The following is a 24,373-nucleotide window of genomic DNA, read 5'->3' as shown; positions in this document are numbered from 1 at the left end:
TTGACCCCAGGCAAGGATGCCTTTGTATTGCTGGAATGGGTCCAAGCCAGCCTCCATCAAGACCAGGCTGGATGTATGTGTTTGTGGAGCTGGGAGAGGAGCCCTGTCCAAGTCTTGGGCCAAGCAGATTCTGTTTTTGCAGTGTTCTGTCCTGCTGCATTACTTGTCCATACTTCACTTTATGGATAGTTTTGAATCACCCATATTTTTAGGAGCTCAGGCCCTAAGGAGTCCCAGAACAAGCTGTACAACCATTCTGTAGGCAGGATACACACAAACATTCTGCTCTTTTTCATCAAACAACACTTTGTCAAGGTAAGTCAAGTGGCAGCGGAGGCTTAGGGTAGAAAAAGGATAAGGATCCAAAATTAAACAAACAAAAAACTCTACCTCTCTAAGTGGGATGATCACAGTGCAGCAGCCATTTTCTTTACTGGCAAAACAGATGTAACTGTCTGAAGTATACATTGTCCCTGCTGTGTGACAGCGACTGAAGGGCGTCCAGAGAGAGCAGTCCACAACCTCGTGCAGCTTCTCCTTCCTGGGCAATCTGAAGAAGGCCCGAAAGAATTCATTCTGTGCTCTGGCTTCAAGATCCCTTAAGAAAAAGCAGCAAGAATGAATCACGAGATCCTGAAAGTCAGGACATGCAGTGTGAGGTTAACTTTTCTTGTTGGCCTCACCAAGAGCAAGGAATACAGAATAAAAGCACATGCACAGCAATCTTCAGTGCCTATGTGAACAGAGCACTCTACAAGCAACTTTGAAATAAGTTAAAAGGAAAACATTATCAATAACTGCTTGTTTAACAATAAGGTCAAAAGCAACTAGTATAGTACCTAGGAAGGGAAAGGACACTAATTTGAATCAGCTGTTTTGCCGGTTTGGGGTTTTTTTACATTATTTTTTAACCACACATTTTCTATGGCCGCTGTATGACTTTACAGACTCCAAGAGTTAGAAATTTCAGTGCCCAGGAGACAACTAAATCTTTCATCTGATGAACATATATTGAGCAAGGGAGATTAGCCTAATGTTCCTTGTTTCCCTTCACAGTAGCATTACCAACATCACCCCAGGGACTTGCACCTGCGCCCAAAAGTAATGCATTTGCTCAATGACTACTTCCAAAGTGGTCAGTAATAGAAGTGCTAATGATGGTGGCATTTACATTATGGAATCCTTAACTTGCAGAGGTATCAGCCTCAGAGAGCCCTCAGAACAGTTTCAAAACGCAGAACAGTTTCAGGTCACTTACAGACTCAGCTGGGATTAACAGCACCAGCCACACTCAGTTTGAACTTGGCCTCCTTCCAGCCACCCATCCACATTTAAGTGAAGAGAAAAGTTTAAATAAATGAAACTTTCATTACTGAGCCATGGTTATACAGACTTGGCTTTGGGGACCTATTTTTCTTCTCCTTTCTTAATGAAGAAGCCTGCAGTAAATTAGAGAACTACGCAATTACATTATGAACAGGCCATGGCTATTAGCTCACCAACAGCAGCCCCAGAAACATTAGGCCTCAAATTCTATTATTTTCTTTACTACAAGTAAATTTTTCCTAGCATGATTCACCTTAGGGAAAAGGAAAAAAAAAAAAAAAAGATTGATTTTGTGCCACTGAAAGAATTTAAAGCGTGGGCTGAAGCACAACAGGGAGTGGTACCTTGGTGCTGTAAATCCCTCCTCCACTCCCTCCTTCACCGACCTCCTTCTGCAGACACCTTCCCTCTGCCCCAGCCCTGTCCCCTATTAAAATATATGTTGAGATAAATGAAGGCACTGCCTCAATAAGTAAATAAATTATTTGTTTGTGTTTTGGTTTTTTTAGTTTAGTTTAATCCATAGAAAAAGACTTAGCCACAAGAAACAGGGAGGAAGACGATACAGAACAGAGACCTGAGAAGGGAGGATCTGTATCTGCAAGCAACAGAAAAGACAGAATGGGCTCAACCAATGTTCAGCTTCTGTTTCCTTCTCAAGCATTATCTTCCTTAATAATATTATCCAATCCAATATTATCCAAAGAAAGCAGACAAATAGACTCCTGTTTTTTTCACAGAGAACAAAGAGAAACCTCTTTTTGAAGAAAGACAAAAAGGTTGCTCCTGAGCTGAAATTCCACAGCAAGAGTAACTCTGATAAGTGCCTGCAGCGATCTACCATTGTGACAAAGCTGGATCAGGATATGCCTCCTAGTTAACTCACCACTAAAATATTTTCCATTTCTGCACAGCACAGATGAATGCTGCTGATAGCATCTGCAGTCAGGTCTGGTAGAGCTCTGCTCTCCTGCTATTGTGCTGCAAGGTAAAAGCCCCCCAGCATCTACTTGGTTGTGAAGATTTCTTGACTTATTTATGTGAAAAGAGGCTTTATACAGAAGAGTGGGACCTCTACTGAGGCATGCATGTCTGTTATTTAAGAGCTGACTGTTTCCTATGCTCCAAAATCTGAAGTTTCTGAGTTTTCAGGATTTTCCTGCATTTCCTGGGGCTGTGGGCTCCACATGCAGGGACTTTCAGACAACAAACCACAGGATTCTAAGCTGAAGAAGAATGACATTAGTCACATCTGAAACCAAGTAAATTCACCAGCACTGTATCCACCCCCACTCACCCGTGGAAGGCTGCCAATCCCAACATCCCTGGAACTGCCTGTCCCCCCATGACTCACACAGGGACACCACAGGGAACACACCACAGCCAGGGCTGCCCCACACACAAGTGCTGAAATGGGCCAGCCTGCTTGGGGGAGGGATCCCGCAATAAAAAATGGTAGCAGAGGGACAAGATCCTGTCAGCACCTACCACTGTGGGCTCAAACAAGAGGTTTTATTCTAAAGTTGAATACCAAGAATATATTTCCTGTTAAGCAAGCAAATTCTAGGGCTTAAAGGTCTCCCTTCATAAACACAGCCAAACAAAATTAGAGTTGGTTAAAAAAACCCCCAACCCTACAACTGTAAAAAACCCCACAAACAAATTTAGCTCCTAAAACAAGACAGGCAATTTTTTAAATATAATACAACAAAGATGGGCCACATCACCAAGTCCCACAGCTTCCATTTAGAGTTTCACAAGACCTCCAACACCAAACAGAAATGCAATCTTTCTACTTGCACCCCCACCTGTTCTAAAATTTCTACTCTTGCTTAACTATTTCCAAGTCAGTTTGGTTTTTAAGCAAATGCAGGATACTGCAGTGGTACTTAAATAAAAAAAGGAAAGCTATCATTATGTTAAAATAATGTTTACTGAGTATTTACACAAGCATCAGAAGAATAAAAGGCAACAAGATGCAACTGCCTTGTTCCCTACTTTTCAAAAAACTCAGCAATTCCTTCTGAGGGCAGCTCCCAACCAGTGTGTTATGGGATCATGGACTGCCTCCAACTCCAGCACTTCAAAGTGAAAGGCAAGCCTGAACTGCAATAACTCCTTATGCATGACCCCCACATTACCTTCCAAGAGCTTTAAATTAAAGGAAATAACACACACAAGTCTAACAAAATGCCTAAAAGCATCAGGATGCTTAAAATGCTGTTCTCACTGTCAAATGTTTTTCTGTGCTTTAAATCCAGCAGAAGCCAACTTGGCAGGATTTTAGCTCTGCTGAGTCACTTGTAGCCTGTCTAAAATCTAAACAGCCTTGCTGACCTCTTGCTTCAAGAGACAGATTACTACATTCCTCTTACTATTGAGACTCCAGAAAGTAAGATACTTTGGAAATAACACATCCAACAATATATGTCTTGTTTTTTAAAAGAACTGCTAAATTTATGTGGGAAGAAAGGCTTCTTATAAGCAAGTCAGGAGATGTTATCTGAGAAGGGCCAACATGGACTTGTCAGGACACATGTAAACTGAACATCATTCCCTTACACAGCAGGAACATTAGACTTGTAGATGAAGGAGTTGCGATGAATGTTTTAGCCAAAATTTATGAAAGCCTTGATATAACCTCTCATGGAACTAATTAAACTAAAACTGGTAAACTGTTGGACCAAGACAGCTGCAAAAGAGTACCTCAAAACACAGCCCTTCAGGGCTTCCTAATAAATTAGAAGGTTGTATCAAGAGGACCCCTTGGGAATCTGTCCTAGATTAGCTTCTGTTCAATGTCTTCATTAGCAACCTGTATTATGGATTAAGAGCTTGTCACTAAACCTGCACTTGATGCAAGGCTGGTAGAGGCTAATGCACATAACAACAGGACCAAATTCAGATTTATAGTCATAAATTTAAGGGATGTTGTGGAAAAAAAAATTACAAATATTTTCAGCTGTACACCATAAGCTTCACAAATGCAGCACGGAGATGAACTCCACCAGGAGCCATCCCTGGGGGTTACAAAGGAACACACGCTGAACAAAAGCCAAGAGCCTCATGCTCACAGGAGGAAGAGGAACACTGGCTGGGCTGCAGAAGTTCATGGCCGCCAAGATGCAGCATGGCAGCCCCAGAACTGGCAAGGTTACTGGGGAAATTCTGTACCCCACCACCATGCACCTGCCCCCACACGGCATCAGTGATCAATGTCCAGGGAAGAGTGACCAGAAGTGCTAAAATCTACTGATAAGAAAACCCTGGTGGAAGTAGGGCAGTGCAGCTTTAAAAAAAAAAAAAAAAAAGAAAGAAGATACTCATCAACCCCCAAACACACAAATGATTGCTCTAAGTGAGCACAAAGTGCTCTTAAGAAAGTGAGCACTTCTGGTCTCTTCAATAGTACTGAGTAGAACAAAAAGTGACAGAGCCCAAAAAGTGTGGCAGATTCAAGTTAGACCTCAGACTTCTAAGTGACAGAACAGTGAAGTACTGGTATGGATCCCGATATGCTCATTACTGCAAAACCTAAAAAACACATTAGGCAATCACGATGAGATAACCCAAACCCTACCTTTTGCTACAGAGATGCAATAAAAGGAACTTTTTTCTAGTCACATTCTACTTGTTGCTCAAGGTTTAAAGCATTCTCAGATTCTGTCTCTGAAGGAATAAATGCAGATTGAAGTGACATGTATGACTCAGGATACTTCAAACAGTTTCCATTGAGCTTAGATCACTGTTAACAACCTTCTTTGCCTTCACATGAAGCAAAGTCATTCTCATTGGTAACTCACAGTTAAACATGAAGAAAAAAACCTGATGTGGTTAGAGCCTGGGAAAACATATCACACTGTTGAAACCTTACTTATACCAGCACTAAAGCTTTGAAATTGTGGGTTCTGCTCTGGAGAATTTCTCACTACATTTGAGAAATGAAATGGGTACTTTTACATCCTGAAAGAGATGGAAATTAGAAGTACAAGAAACCTATACCAGAAACTGCTGCAGCCTTTTAAAAAAAAAAAAAAGAAAAATTAGTTACCATATGTGTTCCAGTAAAATTCTATGGCACACACATATGCCTACAAGAAATGGCAATTGTAGGTACCAAACACATCAGCTTTATTTTGCTTTTTATGGCAATTACCTCCATTGCCATTAATCCCTTCATAATTCATTGTTCTGTGCATAATAATTTCATTAAACAGCACAAAAAAATTGCATACTGACTTATTTGACTCTGGCCATGATATAATTTATGTCACAGGCTGTGGGCCTAATCCCACGGCCCCTCTGAGTCCCATCCCTCCACTGCTCAGTAAGATGACTCCAAGAGCCTCAGGAATGGCAAAGGTTTATGGTTTTCAGACTGTAGAATAAACAGATCGTGACAGCACTGAAAATGTATTTTTATAAAAATAAATATATTGAAACAAGCCTCTCACAAAAGAAAGTCTAGCAAACACAAGACACCTACAACTTCATTGATTTGTCAGAGCTGGAATAGTTAAAATGATATATATGTATGCTTTCATTTTCATAGATTATTATTTGCTTCCAAATCATGTACAAGGACTAACAATGACAATTAGAAGAAATGTGTTGAGAGGAAAGTAATTGTTCTTGTAGTACTAAAATGGCTTCAAGAAAAAAAGCTGCAACCAAAACTTCATACATCAAAAAAGTAAAACATTCCCCCCAAAACATGTTAACACTAAAAACCAGTTTATCCACTATTCAAACTACAGTCTTGCTTAATCACCTTACATCAAAGTGGTTGCTGAAGTGGGACAAAGGGCACCAGAAACAGCAACTTATCCAACCACTACCTAATTCATGCAGAGAAAATGGGATTTTGGTATCATCTGTGCCATCCCAAGCCACAGCACATGTCAGAGAACTTCTTGACTGGGAAATCTCCAGTAAATATATTTTTGTCCTTCTTTCTCCCTGTGTTCCTTTTACTTTCTTTTTTCTTCTTTAGTTGGAGGGAAGGACAGAGAGAATCAGTTTGAATAAGTGTGTGAGATGGTTTCTCTTGCTTGACCGCTAATGGGCACACTGCTCTTCAAAAATGCCACAAGGTACTTACAAGATGATTCCCTGAGAGCCCCTATTTATAGTATATTACTAAGCTTATGCTTTTCTTTAAAACTGTAATTTTATTTTCTTTCCATTCAGTAGGTATCCCTGATTCAAGGACTATTTTGGGAAATGACAACGACAAAAATTGGTAGATGCTAAAAAATATCTCCCCCCAGGTTTTTGTTACATCTCCTCTGGATTTCTCTTCTTGCATCTAACTTTTCAGCCCAAAAGCAGGAGGAACTTAAAATGATAAACCATGGAAAGGGGCTGAGATACAACCTACCACAGCCATGTTCTGCATTAGCTAAAGCACAAAAATCCCCACATCTCTTGAGCCAAAAGCCTCCAATGTTAAAAAAACCAAGTTACACAGATAGTGTAAAAACAATGGCAGCTCTTGAATCCAAGGAACCCTGGTTATTAAAGAAGCCTGCAAAGATGTTTATGGCTGCTCACCACTGTGTTACCTCAAGTGAATTCTTCAATGATGAAATCCTGGTGTCACTGATTTTCCTTACTGTGTGTACATATGAAATTGCAGAGGAAGTCCGTTTTATTGTTTTAAACTCCATTATGAAACTTCGCAGAAGTGTTTAGCTGAGATATAGGCCCACCACCACTGTAAAAATGTCCCTCAGAAACAATAAAATGGCTACTGGTTTCTCTTTTTGGGAAATGATACCATGCATTCCTCATGTTTTAGTCAGGAAGCAACACCTCGGTGATTCCCTTCAAACCCTGGCAGAGGAAGAGGAAGGAAGAGCAGGAAAGAGCATGATTCAAGAGAAGATAACTGCTCCACAAACATCCCATTCAGAAAAGAAGTATTTTAAATCACCACCTTAACCTTGATGCCCCAGGCAAATTCCAGTTAGGGCTATTCCATCCTGCCCACTTAAAATTCCTCAGGGCAGCTTCCCTCCCCCTTTCTTGAAGCAGCAAATAAAACACAGAGTTGTGTGTTGTGCTACCAGCAGAGAAACAGCCATCAATCTTTCCCTGAGATGCATTTCTGTAGTGGGAGAGGAATGCAGGGATGCATTTCAGGGATGCAAGGGGTAGAGCTGACAATAGCAATACCACAACTGTGTGTTTTTTAAGTCCTGTAACTGCTCACTAAATTGGCTATGGCAATCACACTAGAGGGAATTCCATGTTTCATATGTGATCAAAAGCAGTAATTCCAGAGAACTGAAGGCACTAGGAAAGCCTACATATTACCAAAAATTTAAGCAAAATAATGCTGCTCTTCAGGGAAGATGGCAAATATCCTTTGCTGCAATCTTCCCTTCTATGGGAGCGGCATTTTTGAAACTTTGTGCTGTTTAAGGGAAGAATAAAACGTCAAAAAATGTATCTTGCATAAAGTTAAAATGCACCTTTTGGATACACCAATAACACACTATGAAGTCTCTTTTGCATCCAATCAAACAAAGCTTTGAAATCTTACCCAGCTAACACACCAAACCATGAAGCCCACTATAGCTCACAAGACAGTTTAGCTTTTTACCTCTTGGTAATCTGAGTAGGATCCTGCAGGCCTGGATCCAGTTCAAAGATTTCATTATCCAGTAGCCTTCGGAGTGTCACATCTGCCAGCTGCTCCATGATCCTGAAAGCCTCAGCGATATTGAGGAAGGTGGAGAAGTCGCGCTCCTTGTTTGCCGTGGTGACACGGACTGTGTCCGTCATGAAGACATTGGAGGTTCTTTCCAGCTTCTGGACCTCAACCCAAGGAATGATAAGTTTCACTGCAATCCAAGAGAAGAGCAAAAGTGGGTTGGAAACTTTGCTTCCATCTTTCAGATTTGGGAAACAATCAAATTCAGAATGAAAAGCAAACCAAAGAGGAGAGAGAAATTTTTATGGGCAAGACCAAGCACATGCTGAAATGTCTGTTATGACTCTGCATTCAATTTCATCCACTCCTTTTTCAGAATCTCTCCCTCAAAATTTTAACTGTCTTCACAAGAAATGCTAGACTGGGGAGTGGTGCCTTTGCAGATCATCTGCCATACCCTGTGCTCCTAATTCCTTACAAGTCATTCCTGCAGCCTGCTTCCTTACCACCAAAAGAAACATCTCCAGAATACAGAGATAAGAGGGAAAAGCTTTGTTATCTCCTGGAACAAAACACTAGGCAGGTGGAGAACCAATTACATGCACAGTTACTTTAGGTTTTAAAATAAAGCTAACTCCCCTCCAAAAGAAAGCTTTTTTGGAGACTGCTATAAAGTGTAATTACAACTATAAACAAGACATTTAAAAAGCTGCCTAGCCTCTGCGATCTTTCCATTTGGTTACTTTTTACCGAAAAGATGCACAGGGCACATCTTGCCCTAAACATTAACTACAGTCAGGCTTGTTTATAGAGAACAAGAAGTGTAGGACACTGTTCTCTATACTTAAAGCTGTTGAATCATATAAATACAAGTGGCAAACAGAATCAGCTTACTTTAGATAACTACTGCAGGATGTTACTCGCCTCTCACAGGAATCTCTGGGTAGAAATTAGGCTGGAAAGGACTTTAAAACAGATTCAATTTCTTCTTAACAACTGTTGGAAGCTTCCCAGATTTCTCTGTGCCAATAACATTAAGACTACACCCCTTAACATCCCTAGCTGGTCTCCTGATGCCAATAAAGCAATAAAAAGGCAGTAATAACAAACATTGTCATATATATATGACACTTATCAAAGATCATTCATTACCTAAGGAGCTACCCTCAGCAAGTTTTCTGTACTACATGAACCACAGCTGTCAAGATTATTTACAGATTGCATTTTTTCTTACTTAAATAAAGCACAGCTGCATCAACATGCAGAGACTGTTGCAAATGATCATAAAATTAACTGTACCAGCCCAGCCAAGGGAAGAAAGATTAAATAATGCTGTAGCAACAGCACTGCTGTTCAGGCAGGTCAGAGTCACACAGGCTCTACAGTGCTGGTTACAGAAAAAGCACAACAGCCTGTACAGGACTCAAGCCACTGATAAAAGGTACAAAGTCTTCGAAGTTTCAGAAAAACACAAATTTAATTAAAAATGTGAAGAAACCGTGGCACACCCTTCCAAGCTATCTGATGATCTAAACCTCTGAAATCCTACAAACACTTGGAAGTTTAGATAAAAGGGGACTTGTCCTGGAAAAAAATTTTCCATGGAGTTTATATTCACACAAATCGTAAATTAATTTTATGAGAAGTTGAAAACAGGTTCTAATATCACATTCCAGGTCACTTCAACACAAAATGAAACAAAAGAACGGAAAAGACTTGCCAGAAGCAGAAGACTAACACTCTGCCTATAAATAGATTTCAGTCTATGATTTGGGGGGATTTTTATAGAGGTAGAACACAATTGAGAACTAATTTTATTGCACCTCATATATTGAGGGTTTTTTTCTGTGTAGTATTGAAGAACACAATAAATGTGATTTCTTAGCAATATTTTCAAGACCAGATTTAACCAGATTTCATTTGCGATTGCTGCCTGAAAAAGACAAAGGCAATGAATCACTTGTTCTGCATGTAATCAGCATCAGCTTCTCAAACAGTAACAACCAGAACTGTATTAAATCTGGATTATTCCCTGTAATACAAATATTTCATAAACATGACAAAACACTAGCCTAGAAACAGAAGTAATCTGCTTTATCACAATCAAGGAAGTGGGAATCATTTCAGCATATACATGCTGCTTCCCACGGAGCTAGGGAAGTTTGTTTAACCAAAAGAAAATTCAGGGGGTTTTCTCACATTTCCATGCAAATGGGAAGACAATGTGACTGACTGCACTGATGAACGAACGGTGCACTTTCCATGGTCAAAATAAAAAGTTGCAAACGCATAATTGTTTGTTTGTTTTGTGTGATTTTCATAATGAATATTATTAAATATATGAGAATAAATCTCTTCTTAAACAATACAACATGATATTTTATTTCCATTATCATTTAACAATCTGTGGTATTGCATAAACAAAATTTTTGGAACCATATAAAGGGTTTTTCGCTCTCCCTCCTCCTTCTACTGTTATCTATCATTAATAAGTATAATTTCTGCTTTGTGTGCTCTAGCACACTGGCTATCTCAGATTTAATAAGAGAAAACCTGCAATGATAATAAGAAGAAATGATTGACAAAAAATTTAATACTAACCAGAAAACAAGGGGATTAAACAAGAACTCACATACATGAAGAAATTCCATTATGTTCTTCCCAGCATAACTCAACTTTTGTTTTCATAGTGAATAACAAACTTAGCTGCATTTCAAATATAATTCTCCCAAACTTAGCTGCACTTCAAATATATTCAAATATAATTCTCCCATCTTTAGTGATATGACAAAATAAGTAACTTGAAATAATCTAAGGGAAGAAAGGACCTCCAGCTCTAAGAATGTCTTTGTATGTTTCCAGTCTTAGAAATTACAAGTTACTATCTTTCTTAAGATGAACTTCATTTCTAAATCTACAGCTATGTCTCAATATTAAATCCAGTTAGAATATGGCAAAGTTTTCCTAACTGATCTGACAAACATTGCTATATTTACAGTAGTATAGGTTTCTATTGCTGACTTTGTTTAAGTTCCAGCAGGATAAACAGGCCTTAAAAGGCTAGAGGTTTATGCACAATTTTACTAAACAGAGAAATGCTGCAGAGTTTAAATGGCTATATTCATTATTACATCTTACATCTGTTACTTTTATTTTTACTTTCTAATATCTCTTCTGTCAGGCTTTCCATTCTCACGGTTCTTTCTCTGTAGAAGAACACCCCAACGAAATCCTTAGAACTTGCTGAACCATCTGAAGGGCCAAAAAGCCTCAGGATATGCCTCTTGTGACCTTACTGCTCTGCTATTCAGAAACACAAACAAATCCCTAAATTGCTGTTGTTTTTCCTTAAAAGCTCCTGAATTTTCACCTGGTTCTCCAGGGCACATTCCTTCTATTTGTCCTGGGATTTCTTCAGGCAGGCAGCCTGACTCAGGCCCCCCTGGCCCCAGGAGCCCTTCCCCTACCACCCTGCTGCAATCTGGTGACTCTGCCTCCCTGCCTGTGGGAGGGACCCATCCTTACTCACCATTTTCAGCACTAAAACTCCTCATTTTAGAACTAGTAGGAGGTCTGCTACATCTTAAGGTTGCTTCACCATGGCAAAAAGAAAAACCAGGTAAAAACTATGTCTGTGTGCTCTTGCAGTGTTATTTTAATTACTGGATTCATATTAAAACACAAAGGCTGAAGTGAAAATTTAATTAATCAGGATTTTTCACCTAATAACTAAAAACTCAAAAACTAAACTTCAGAGGTCAGCTAGGCTTTTCATAAGAACCCTGGCTATTCTTGCTTTTAAATGTATTTATATCTCTCCCCAGCATAAGATTCCTTATGCATTTACACTTACATTCTTTGCCCAGGAAGAAGGAATAAAAACAGAGATGATTGATGCTCAAATAAAGCCAGCCTTGCCGAGGAACTTTTCCTTTCCAACAGCAACAGGAATAATAGGTGATCAACTTCTCTGCTTCAGGAAAATTAAATCTGGATTCAAATTTCACCAGGGCTTCTCGGAACTTCTCGGGGTCCTCCTCCTGCTCAGCGAGTTTGCTGCTCGTTTCCTCTGCAATCAGTGCCTGAGCCCAGAACAAGACCATATGTCAGCATAAAGCTATGGCACTCTCACTCAGGCAAGCTGCTACAAGCTGCCCATTCAAATTCTAATAATGCAACACTTTCTCACCCAGAAATTCCAGTCAATTTGCAGTTTTCACAAATGGAGAAATTTCTCTGGCGCTTGCATCTCTCACACATTTTGAATGCTTCCAAAGCAAGACTTCTGGGGCCTTCTTTACCTTATTCATAGTTTTTTCAACAAGTCTGGCAGAACTGTGTCTGTGCACTTTCACTATGGCTTATGACTGCTCTTATTTTGTATACACAGAGTAAAAATAGAGTAACAGTTGTGGCTACTGACCAGTACTATTTACCTATGAAGAAGCAAAGCAGTCAGATGTGTCAATAACTTGACACATGCTTGGAACTATTACAGCACTGTCACAGGAACATCTACATAAATGTAATTAAGATTTCAGACTTTTAATAGTGGTGTTACAACAAAGGAGTTAAGTATACATTGCACCATGCAGACAAATAATCCATATGTTACAGCACGTGCTGCAGTTTGTAACTACCAAACAATCCTAACATGCTAAAAGTCTTCAGCAGGTGCAAGGGTCCAAAACCTGGATTTAACATTAACTAATGAAACCTGAAGAATTTTAGATATGTATTCTGCTAGGTAACAGGCTGTCACTGTGTTATCAAGAGAGATTAATTGTATTTGGTGTTTCAGTGCACTTAAGACAATATGCCTTTTTTTAAAGAAAGCAGGATAAAAACTACGATTTGTACAGTGATGTTTTGGTTTTGTCCTCTTCTTCCCCAGATTCAGAGCCCAGAGAGCTCACAGCAGCAAGGCTGAAATTCACCAAATACATTATGTTCCTACAAAACTTCCAAACTTAAAAAGAGGCTATGGAGGGAAGAGCATCCCATTAAAACTCTTAGCAAGAAAAAGCTTCTAGCAGGACCTGAGGTACAGCAGCCACCAGGGAACCCACGCTCCCACCCAGACATCACCAACCTCCTCTTAGAGTTTGTATTTCATTAAAAGCAGAGCTCAGGACTCCAGGCTTTCTAAGTTACTCCCCACATGCCATTGTTTTTTCTTAATCTGATTTATGGTCACAAAATTTCTTTACTTTTAAAATTCTTTAACCTTCCAAAAGGATGCTCATTTCTCCAACCCTGTGGTGAGCCAGCAGCGTCATGTGCTGACCACATCAGGTGCAAGAGCCACATAGAAAACAAGTCATGTTTATATGGTCAAAACCAAGCATGAGTGACAACAACTTCATGACATTCTTCTAATAAACCACATGTAATTGGACAGGGGAGGGTGCAAGTGAGACAATTTCCTTACCTTGACTTTCCCTTTGACAAAACTAACAATATCTTCTTTATTGTCAAACACAGACAAAGTATGGAGCAAGTTTTGTTCCAGCCATTCCCAGTGCTGGTTTATTTCCTCTGCAGTGGCACCTAGGAAAGCAAAATAAATAGTATATTGAAACTAATCCTGCAATATAAAATTGAAAGGAAGGGAGGAAAAAAGTCATAAAATGCACTATTTCATAAATTCATTAGGAGAAACTGAACTTTCAACCTCAGAATTCTTAGTAGCAAACAGGTCAAAAAGGTCTCATTCATAGCAGCATAGTTAGAGAAAAACAAAAACCTCATTGTTTTAGAGAATTAGTTTTAGGGCTTTCAGTTTTATCTTCTTGAATGCTCTCAGCCAGCAAATGCTGCATTAAAAGTCAAAGCACAAAAGACATCAAAACTTCATCCTGAGCTGCCAGACTGCTGCTTATTCCAACATGACATTCTCTAAGTGGCCACTTGCTTTATGCCCTGTTCCCAAAAGTCCCTGATCTTCCTCTCTCCCTCCCTCAATACACACATGCACACACACACCCACACACAAACACATGCACACCCTTTGAGAGGCATACAAGCCCCTCCACAATAAATAAAGTACCTAAAAAAGAGTTTGGTTCAGCAGCACCTAAAGGTTCTACAAGAGCACATTTCTACAGTTTGGGGAAGAAATAAAGCAAACAGAAATCTCTGACTAATACAGCTTTTCAAATCTTTAAAGCTTCTTTCTCTAAACACCTGAGGGGTTTGCTGGTTCTTTAAATCTAATTTGTTCACACTAACTCCAGAAATAATATTTCCCTCATTACTGATCTGCTTTGGCTCCTTCTGCTTGAAACTGAATTATCTCTGCATGACACAAGGACAGAAAAATCATAGCAAGATGAGCACCACACAGGGCCAACAAGGGAAAATCTGAGCCCTCCAAATCCTACTGGTCAGTAATTAGACATTATAGGTAAAAAAGTAAAGGCAGTAATAGGTGCTTCTCTAGTGCCTTGCCTGTGGAAGAAAGAAGAGAAATAGCTGTATGTAAGAGAAATACAAATCACACATGAATATAATAATAAAATTAATCTCAAATAGAAGACCCATTATCTCAAGATTTATTTTGTGTGTACATTAGTGATGCATCATGTTGCCTCACAACAACAAAAAATGATAAATTTAGGTGAGGATTTTCCATTTCCCTCTGCTCTGTTTTCCATGCAGAATGCCAGCTGGCAGGGAAAACTTCCATGCTTTAACTTCCCTGACAGGAAGGTCTTGTAATGGAACTTCTTAAATATCATTAATCAAGGTTAAATTTAAATTAAAAAATCATACAATTAGAGACACTTAAAAGCCCTTTAGGTCAAGAAAACAAATTATATAAATGCTTAAGAACACCAGAAATAAGAGTAATTTTATATTGAAATGGCTGCACAAAGCAAATACTGAGTTGACTTTTTATTTCTGAGTAACCTACAAGATACCAAGTGTATGGGCAAGCTGTCAGGCTGCCTCTTGTGAAACAAGCTGAGAGCAAGATCCCTTTCACAGTAGCATCCCCACTGCTGGGACTGCTCTGAGCCCAGGCAGCAGCTACACTCCACAGGGACTCCTGCAGCATCTCCTGCCTGCCCCCAGGGTTTCTGCTCAAATACCAAAAGATCGTTTTGGCCCTTTCATTTGGTCAAGCCAACTCAATTTTTTGAGTCCCTTCTTTATTTATAATCTCTATTTCATAGTTTAAAGTTGTTCTGTGATTTGACCCATGCACTGTCAATCTCTTATTTCCATTCTTTATTCCTCTTCTTGTGCTGATGTTCTTCACAGAATTTCATTCCACCTTTTACCGCCTTCTTCATCTGCTCATGTCAAGTGTTTTGGCAAACCACTGCCTCATTCCTCAGAATCTTTTCTTTAAACCCACTTCTCACCAAATCCTTTGCTCTCCCTCTCCTAAACCCAACTTTGCTTGACTGAGCCTTGAGTTTCTTTTTTACCCATGAGCCTTCTGAAAGGAAAATTTCAAGTGGCTCTACACAAGGGGTGAGGTTAGACTTTATTTTTCCTGTACTGGTATAACATGATTAACCATCTGGATTAAAACATCTCTGCCAGAACAGCCGTGCAGGGATCAGATTTCCTAGCACCCCTCTGAGATTTGCAAATGTCTGTAACAGACCTGACCCTTATGCATATATTATCATTTAAGCCTACAGCTCCTGGAACAGAGGGCTGCCAACATACAATGCAAAATGTCATTTTAATTAACTGCCTGATGACATGATGGCTGCCCACAATTAAGTTACACTGCAGAGGAGAGACTGGTAGGAGTTCCTGGAACTGCTCCTTGCCCTCACTGTACAGCAGCAGGAACTGGTCACTCCTGTGTGGGGAATGTCCTTCTCCAACTTTCCAGGAAGGAGCTGGGGTGATGCTCCTCTGCCTCCCATTGCCAGCTCTCCCCTGGACACTCATGTCAGGGTTTCACAGCAGCAATATTATTCACAAACAGCTTCTGCTCCGTGGTTCTTTAGCTCTGTGCAGCTCTGGCAACTGTGCATGTTCTACCCATGCAGCGCACAAAACAGATCCCTCTGCTTTCCGCTCTATTAGTATAAATCTCATTTTCTCAGGGATGAGCACCCATTCAGAAGAGCCAAAGAGAATTTTAGAAAACATTAATCATGTAAGTTTGTCTCAGCAAAATCCTTAGCCATTTCAACACAGCAAGTTTGTCATTTGTAGTTCCTTCAAAAAATAAAAAACCAAAATCAAAAAATCACACCAACTTCTGTGTGCAGTAAGAGTGTGGGTGGGGCAAGGATCAGCCCTAGAAAGTAGCATTGCATATGTTCAAATAATCAAGAAGCCATGAAAGCTTTTCCAGTGAAAGCTACCTGGTTTCATCACAGGACTGTAACAGCATGAAGCTCTTAAATTTCTCCATGAGAGGGCATTACTTAAATATAAAAAGGAGGGGAGGAGGGATAGAAAGCACAGAGCAATTGCAAAACAAAGAAAACCTAGCCAAAACAAAAATAGCCCAAATGGACTTTATGCAAGCTTCTTCACACACACATCTGGCCCAGGGAAAAATTCCCAGTATTAATGGGGAACATGCAGAGGGATCTCTGCTGAACCAAGGAAAAATTGCTGGGTGAGCATGTAGAGAGGAAAGGGTTAGGGTGAATATATAAACTTATGACTCTTCCACTTAAGGGACTACTATGTCAAACAGTATCAATGACATATCAACATTTACATTACCTATTTCATGGCTTGATCTGTATAAGAAAGAACAGAATAGGATAGCATATTGTCACTTGGAAGGGATCTACAGCAATTACAGAATGGGAAAGTTTGGAAAGGACCTCAATGGGTCATGAGGTTCAACCTCCCTGGTCAAGCAAGGTTATCCCAGAACACATTGCACAAGATTGTGTCCAAATGGCTCTTGGAAGTCCCCAGGAAGGTACACTCCACAACCACTTTGGGCAATCTGTTCATTTAGTAACAGGCCCACATTATTCTTTGTTTTCCTTTTGTTATTGATGCATTTCAAGAAGCTCTTCTTGTTTTCTTTGAAATCCTGGGAGTCATCTAGTCCAACTGCCTGACCACTTCAGGACAGACCAAAAGCCAAAGTTATTAAGGACATTGTCCAAATGCCTCTTAAACACTGGCAGATCTGGTGGGACATCAGCCACCTCTCAGAAGGAATCCTGTTCCAGCATCTGGCCATCCTCTCATTAAAGAGATGCTTCCTAATGCTCCCCAGTCACAGCTTTGAACCATTCCCAAAATAAAACTGCTGTAAATTTCAGTGCTAGGATTTTTGAGATGGGAGCAGAAGAGAAAAGAACAGCCCTACACACTGGCCAAGCAACAGTGGGATGAATGGAACTTCAGATTACTTTTACTGGGTCATGGCAAGGTTGCAACTCATGTTAATAGCATGTTCCTGAAGATGAGCTTGACTTTCAGAAGCTGCAGAAACATTGCAAAAGGGATTAGTGCATAACAGATCAGGAATTTGACATTCTCTCCCTCTCCAACAACTTCACCTCCTAAATCTCCCAAATGTTCCGGTTATATTTCATTATAGCAAAGTGTGTGAAGACATTTCACAGTAAGCAAGTGAAGGACTAGGCTGGTGAAAGCCTAGACTAAGTAGCTTCTTGCTGTAAGGGATGATCACTACTGTAGGAAAAGATATGCATAGGAACAGAACCACACTACTTTGCAGCAGAGAAAATGAAAGCAGCAAACCACTCTCAGCTAAACAAGTTTTCCATTGAAACTTAATGTTCCTAGGCAACGCTTTTTCAGTCATTTTAACCAGAGGTTAATTTGGTTGTTAAACAAGCTTTCCACACACACACACACAGCTAGCTGGGGTTACCTTGAGTTTCCTGGACATGCAGACACTGACCATGCTCAGAATCAGTTTGGGGTTTTCCGTCTGTGACTCACCAATAGCTATGGCCCAGTAAACTTCTGATCCATTCAATAACTCACCACATGCAATGGCAGAGTAAACCTGAGAGCCTGGAACTTGGAGTAAAATTCGAAATGGAGCAACGCGGGCATTGGAGTCTAACACGGCGTCCAGGGCACCAACCAAGCGACCTGCCAAGAAAAAAGGGGGAAAAAGAGGATTAATGCCAGTTCTCACTTCTGTAGCCTGCAAGCTGTTTCACAGTTACAGCCATAAAACTAAAATACAGAATGTAACAATAATGATTCTTCCCCAGTTTTATCTTCTAATTTACAGGTGCTCAGAAGGCAAAAGGCAAACCAGATTAGAAGATCAAAAGCATATAGAATCTTCTGCATTTCTGGTTTTGCCTCATATATGAATATAACCACAGAACTGAAGTGGAAAGACCTGAGGGCATCTTACCAAGTTACTGTTCCAGCTCTGAAGCTGGATAAATACACCTATGCTGTAAGTGGTGTTTGTCTAACCTGTTCTTCAAAACCCACCACAATCAAGATGCAACAATTTCTCCAGGTAGCCTCTTCCACTATTTTTATTAAATATTTTTACCAAAAATAAAACAGACATAAAAACCAAACCAACCAAACAAACAAAAATGACAAAAACCAACCAAACAAAACACAAAACACAACCAAACAAAAACCCTAACAAACAACCCTACCCTAAACAAACAAGTCAATACCACAGTCCTAAACTTTCTTGCTGGAAATTTATCTTGCTCCCTGGAACATGCAGATTAAATTGGCCACAGACACTTATGATACTAAAGTTCAACATAATGAAAAATTATCATGGTTTCCCATCCTTTAATGATTTCTCTATTTCTAAAGAAATCCAAATCACCTCATCTATTCCTTTTGGGTCATGTTTTTCAAACAGCTCACTACTCTTGAACTTACACTGGAATCTCTCCAGCTTATCTTCAAGAATGACACTCAACTGGACTTGATGCTCACTGCTACTGAAATCTCAGCCACTGGCAGAAGGGAAGATCACCTCCTGTATCTTGCATCCCTACCACTGTATCCAAGAAAGTTTGCAGAAGTATTCCACTGCAAATCACCACTTGATTTCAGTACAGACAAATTCATTTTGAAGAGCTGCAGCAATTGCTGACCCCAAAATGACTTTCCAGTCTGGAGGACACCTGGAGTTCCTGGAGTTTCTTGCTACCCATTCCCCTGAGCAGGTAAAACCAAGCTATCCATGAAAAAGTTATCTGAATGTCATGATTTGCATATGCAAGCTGGCATATTAATGTAACTCAGAATTGGTTTATGGTGCCTACAAATAGCAATTCAGGGCAGCTTTATACTCAATTTTCCCATGCATTCTGCAGAGACACAATCTCCTAAGGAGAGGGATGGCAGAGAGTGAGGAACAGCTTTAGCATGTTTGTTTTATCCCTACAGTATCTAGGAAGTTTTCCGTAATACTTTTTTTCGCTTTGTAACTTTCTAAACCTGTAGTATTTTTTGTTTCTTCACCATTAACCCAACACAAAAGGAACTAATCTCCATCTCCAAAAGGTCTGCCAGCCCTTGGCACCACATGCTGTTTTAAATATGGCATTCTCCAGTCCATCACCCAAGTGATTAATGGAAATAATAGAGACCTACAAAGTCCTAATTGCCTTCTCACTTGGATAACAAATGACAGCTAATTAATTTGAGTAATACACAACCAAACAGCATTTGAACCATTTTCGGGTCCACGAGCTGTAAGAAGCTCACATGGAACAGCATCAATAACCTGAGAGCAAAGAAAATTACATTAAATACTTCCTCCTTGCACACACATAAAACATCAATAATGCTTTCAAAGCCAAGCAGAAGTTGGATGCAATATGTCTTAAAACTGTACAGTGAAACACTGTTCAACAGCAGTTTGCTTCTCACTTAAGTATGTGACCAGATATTATTTAAAATGGAGATCTGAATTTGCAGACTGATGACATGTATAATATCTGAAATTGCTACATGCTCTCCTATAACTACAAGAAAAAAGCATAAAAACTCATCCTAGTATAAAAGGTACCAAATTAGCTGTGCTCACAGAAAACAGTATGCAGAAAACTTTAGTGTGCAATCTTCAAAACATTGGATTAAAGCCAGTAAGAGAGCATTTAATGATGCAGAGAACAGAAATAGAGTTTAACTTCCAAATTTCAGAACTGATGATAGGCTAGGAGAAAGATTCTTTTTCATTTCACTAAAGTCATAGAAAAAAGTGAACTAACAGCAAGTGCTACCAAAATCCCTAGAGAATGCTTAATGAAAATCTGATTTGTGAAATATCTTTTTTTCCTTTCAGAACCATGAAAAAAACACATGACAGCACAGAAGTAGCTGCAAAGTTTTGCCTTACTAATTCTTAGCCTGTGCAAAATTAATTCCTTTTTCTCTTCCTGAACAACAGACCAGAAAACCCAATTCCTCTTCTCACTGTTTACTTCTGCTTACAATTTCCATTTTGCTTACAAACTATTAAAAAGAAACCCATTCCTCCTTCAACTGTACAAAGAAATAATCACCTCCCTTTTCGAAACTACCTATAGCTAAAATATTAACTCAGGATGACAAAGAGGAGCCAGAACTGAGACACAAAGAGAAGAAAAAGAGCGTGGCCATCAGGATACGTGGCAGAATAAAGCCCAGGTGGCCTGGCCCCTCCAGGAGTGCTTTGCAAGGGAACAGCAACCCCATACACAAATCCCAAGCCATCCACAGGGAGTCCTGTCCTGTCCCACCTCTGCCAGGAGGGGCTGCAGTGGGGTCACAAGGGGAGCAAAGGAAAATAAGAGCACTTTAGAAAACTGCTAAAGTTGAGCAAGCACAAAGAGTAGGTGCCATCCCCATGTTTGGAGCTCCTTTGTTTTTTGGCTGAGAGACTGACAGAGATAGAGAACAGAGAAAAGAGATTACTAAGAGTGCATTTGCAAAAGCATGAAAAGGATTTAACATTAATATACACACCCTGGCCAACATGATAATTTAGTTGAAACTGTGGTAGCAAGAAAATTACAAAAACTAGAGGCAAATTTTTTTTCCGGGGTAAGTTGCCTCATAATTCATTTGGGGTAACTTTTGCATCATAACATTGAAAAACAACCAACCTAAAGATTCCTGAGTGAAGAAACAAACAACAGTATACTGATGTTGAAACTTATGCTATGAAAAATACCCAGCTCGCGAGCAAACACCTTCCTCATACCGTGTCCAAACAGCTGGTTCCATGGAAGGGTCTCTTATAAAAGAGAATCTGTTTAAAAAACAGAAGGGTATCTGGCTAGCAAGATAAATCACATTAAGAGCCTCTGGCTCACATTTTGATGTATCAGCTTGCCTTCAGTCAGGGTGATGCAGACCTCTTCCACATCATAGATGAAAGTGAAACCATTTATAATTCAAAACTGCAAAAAATGAAAAGGAAACAGAAGCAGAAGAGGGAAAGAGAACTGCTACCCTGGTTTTCTTCCCAAAACTCCCTTTTTTTTTTCCACCCTATATGAGACAAGATTTTTGGGAGGAACTTAAAATTCAGAGTAGCTCTTCCCCTTTAATGAGCCATTTCACCAGCTTCTTGTCCATTTACTGACCTCCCAAGACACAGAAATATTTCAGGAAAAGCAATTTACCATACAGTAACTGTACTATGGAAAGCTGCAGACATTGGTTTACAAAGCCTCTCACAAAAGACCACTGACAGAACATTGCAGGTTCCTCAAAAGGTGCAAGTTTCTTCATGCAGAAGGAATATTTTTAGGCTAAAATTCATAGGCAGATGTCTGGTGTAATATGCATACTTTTGACACATATGGAGAAGAAAGAGAAGTGGAAAGACACTTTTCTACTGAAGTCATATGCTTCTCAATAAATCTAAACACTTTAGCTGGAAGCTGGATTTCAGATAGAGGCAACATCTATCTATATTTTTCAAAAGCATATTTATAAAACATATCTGAAAAACTCACTAGAAATCCCATGCTTTATTTGGTAGTTTTTATTTCACTGAAACATCTACTTTCATGCATATTTGGTTGCTTGAGTAAAGAAAACACCTTCAAGTAAAATACATCTGTTTGTATCAAATGTATGGGCATACTTTGGATACAATAGAAGAAATAAATTTAAGTTTAAAATTAGCATGAAACAATTTCAAATTCTACAACAGGTAGGTACTGTCTCTGCTTTACAGAGGTCAACCTGTAACTACACAGAACACAAACAGGACATCATGCACTATGAATTTGCTGAGCATTTCTTCACACACATACAAAAAATTAATCAAGGATATTTCTATAAGGATCAGGTTCTCAAATGAACTATCAAAAGTGAACTACTCTTCATCTTTAAAGATATGGTTTCTCCTCCCATTTAAAGATAAAAGATTGCATTACAATGTCTCTTGTGTCATGTTCACAACTAATCTAGTAAAAGGAACATGTTTACATTAAGTTAACTTTACACCAACTTCTACTAAATGTTCCATATCTTTCAAACTAAAGAATGCAGGCTCCTTTCCCCAATCACTGTTAATCATCTATATGGGATTTTTTAAATCATTTTAAACTTCCAAGACATGGGCCAGAGGGTGAGTAAAGCTGAACTCAAACTAGAAACTCAAACTGAAAAACTATCTGCTATTTCCACCTTTTAAGACAATATTCAAGAGGCAGTCCAAGATACCCTCTACATACAGCAAGATGATTTCTACCTACCTCCATCATATATGAAAGGTCTTAAAGGGAAATTTTTGAGAACTTCTCAAAAATGGGGTGGCCACTTCAGCAGTTAAACCATGCTGCAAGGCAGAGGGACTTGGGAGTCCAGGACTAACAAGTTAATAAAACCCTCCCAAAAAAATAAAACAAAAAGGGAAAAGACCAAAACTGCTTTTTTTTTTTTTTTTTGTGGGGGCGGGGGGGGGGGGAGTGAAGGGGGGCACTGGGGGAAGAAGAAGAACAGGGAGAAGATAAAAAAGGAGATTAAAATCTAAGTGACAAGGAAGCCTTCGGTGTTACAACACTCAGCATTGTTACCCTTTCAGTTCTTCTTGGTTTTTAAGTAAGACACTTAGTCACCACAGCCAGGATCTTTTGATTAACATGAACTCATCCATCCATTACAAAGTGGGGAATGAAAGCCAATATAGTTCCAAGAAGCAATTACATGTGGTATCTGCAATTGGTCAGTAAGAAATTCTGATAGCACTTTTAAAATCTGGGGAACAGAGGGTCAGATGCACAGAGGCACCTGTTCCCACACAGCCATGAACTTCCCAAATCAAGCACTTACATCCTCTCTACAAAATGAAAAGGGTGACAGAGAAGACAGAGTCCAGCCTGCATTTCCAGCATAGTGGGGAACACCTTTAGTCACTGTACAAACAAAGTGACTGCTGCAGAAGTTTGAAGCAGAGAGAAAACTGTCCTTCCTCTTCTCCTAAGACTACTTTGGAAAAAAAAAATAACTTGAGATTTCTACTGCACCTGAGACAGATGTGCAACAATGCCTGACTGAAGAGTACTTGCCACATCCAGCCCTTCCAAGAAAACAGGCACAGGACCACCACCACACAAGGACCCAATCCAGATTGCCAAGATGTTCAGGGACTCCAAGGCTGAGGTTTCTCTCAGCTGCAGGAACCTGGCACTTCCAAAGTCAAGAAAATTATGGCACCACATGGTCTCTAGGGACTGCAGTGACTGATCTGCAGGGACATGAAAAAGAGCACTTGGTGGCTACGCTCACTCATATCATGCCAAAGCCATGCTTTAAGTACTCATACCCTCTTTTTTCAGTCAGACTAGGTTATTTTTGTAAGACAAAACCAGCAAATTGGGGTATTTACAATTACAGTCACAGAGCAGCATTGCTCCAGTGCAAAACCATGAAGGAAAAAGCATGCCTTCAAATTCATCCTTGGGAGCTCACTGCTGCTTGCTACATCTGCTCCACCAGAGAAAGCAGGGGGAAGAAATTAAAATAAGCCCAGTTGTCTGAAAAAAGCTGTACTCTTACTGGAAAGGAGAAAGCTCTTCCAGGAAGTGGAAGGAACAGGCTGCTTCCCAGTGGCTGCAGTTTTACAAGGAGAGTTAATAGCTGCAAGAATCACTCTAAGCTGTTTAGGCATATGATTTGGGAGAAAAGAAAAAAATCAAACAATTCACATGATCATAAAAATAAAGGTGGGGATTTTTTTAAGGACAGTGAAATTGAACAGCATCAATAAAGCAGAATTAATATTGGCTTTTTGAGGCAGAGAAGCACTTCATACCCTGAATCCTAATTACACTTCTCCACATAGCTTCCTCCATCCTGCAATGATTTACAAACAATTAGTGTCTCAGAAGAACCGTGGTGGGCAGCAATTAGCCATGCTAGGGGAGGCAAGCAAACTGCCTGAAGGAACAGCCCACCTCCAGGCAGAACACAGGGAGGGACACA

The 24,373-nt window shown here is 39.7% G+C and overlaps 1 protein-coding gene across 1 annotated transcript in view; it reads right to left on the bottom strand.

Moving 5' to 3' along the window:
* The window catches only part of TBC1D8 (TBC1 domain family member 8), a 49,205-nt gene that overhangs the window by 17,301 nt on the left and 7,531 nt on the right, over window positions 1–24,373 (bottom strand). The window contains exons 2-6 of the mRNA XM_064710631.1: window positions 17,942–18,052; window positions 13,416–13,534; window positions 11,838–12,066; window positions 7,934–8,174; window positions 391–598 (exon numbers count right to left, since the gene is read on the bottom strand). Of these exons, the coding sequence (XP_064566701.1) occupies window positions 391–598; window positions 7,934–8,174; window positions 11,838–12,066; window positions 13,416–13,534; window positions 17,942–18,052 (908 nt within the window). The remainder of the gene's footprint in view (window positions 1–390; window positions 599–7,933; window positions 8,175–11,837; window positions 12,067–13,415; window positions 13,535–17,941; window positions 18,053–24,373) is intronic.

This window comes from Zonotrichia leucophrys, chromosome 1 (assembly GCF_028769735.1).
Source record: "Zonotrichia leucophrys gambelii isolate GWCS_2022_RI chromosome 1, RI_Zleu_2.0, whole genome shotgun sequence".
Taxonomy (NCBI): Eukaryota; Metazoa; Chordata; class Aves; order Passeriformes; family Passerellidae; genus Zonotrichia; species Zonotrichia leucophrys.
The sequence above is the reverse complement of the archived record's forward strand: the minus strand, read 5'-3'. Positions and strand labels throughout refer to the sequence as shown.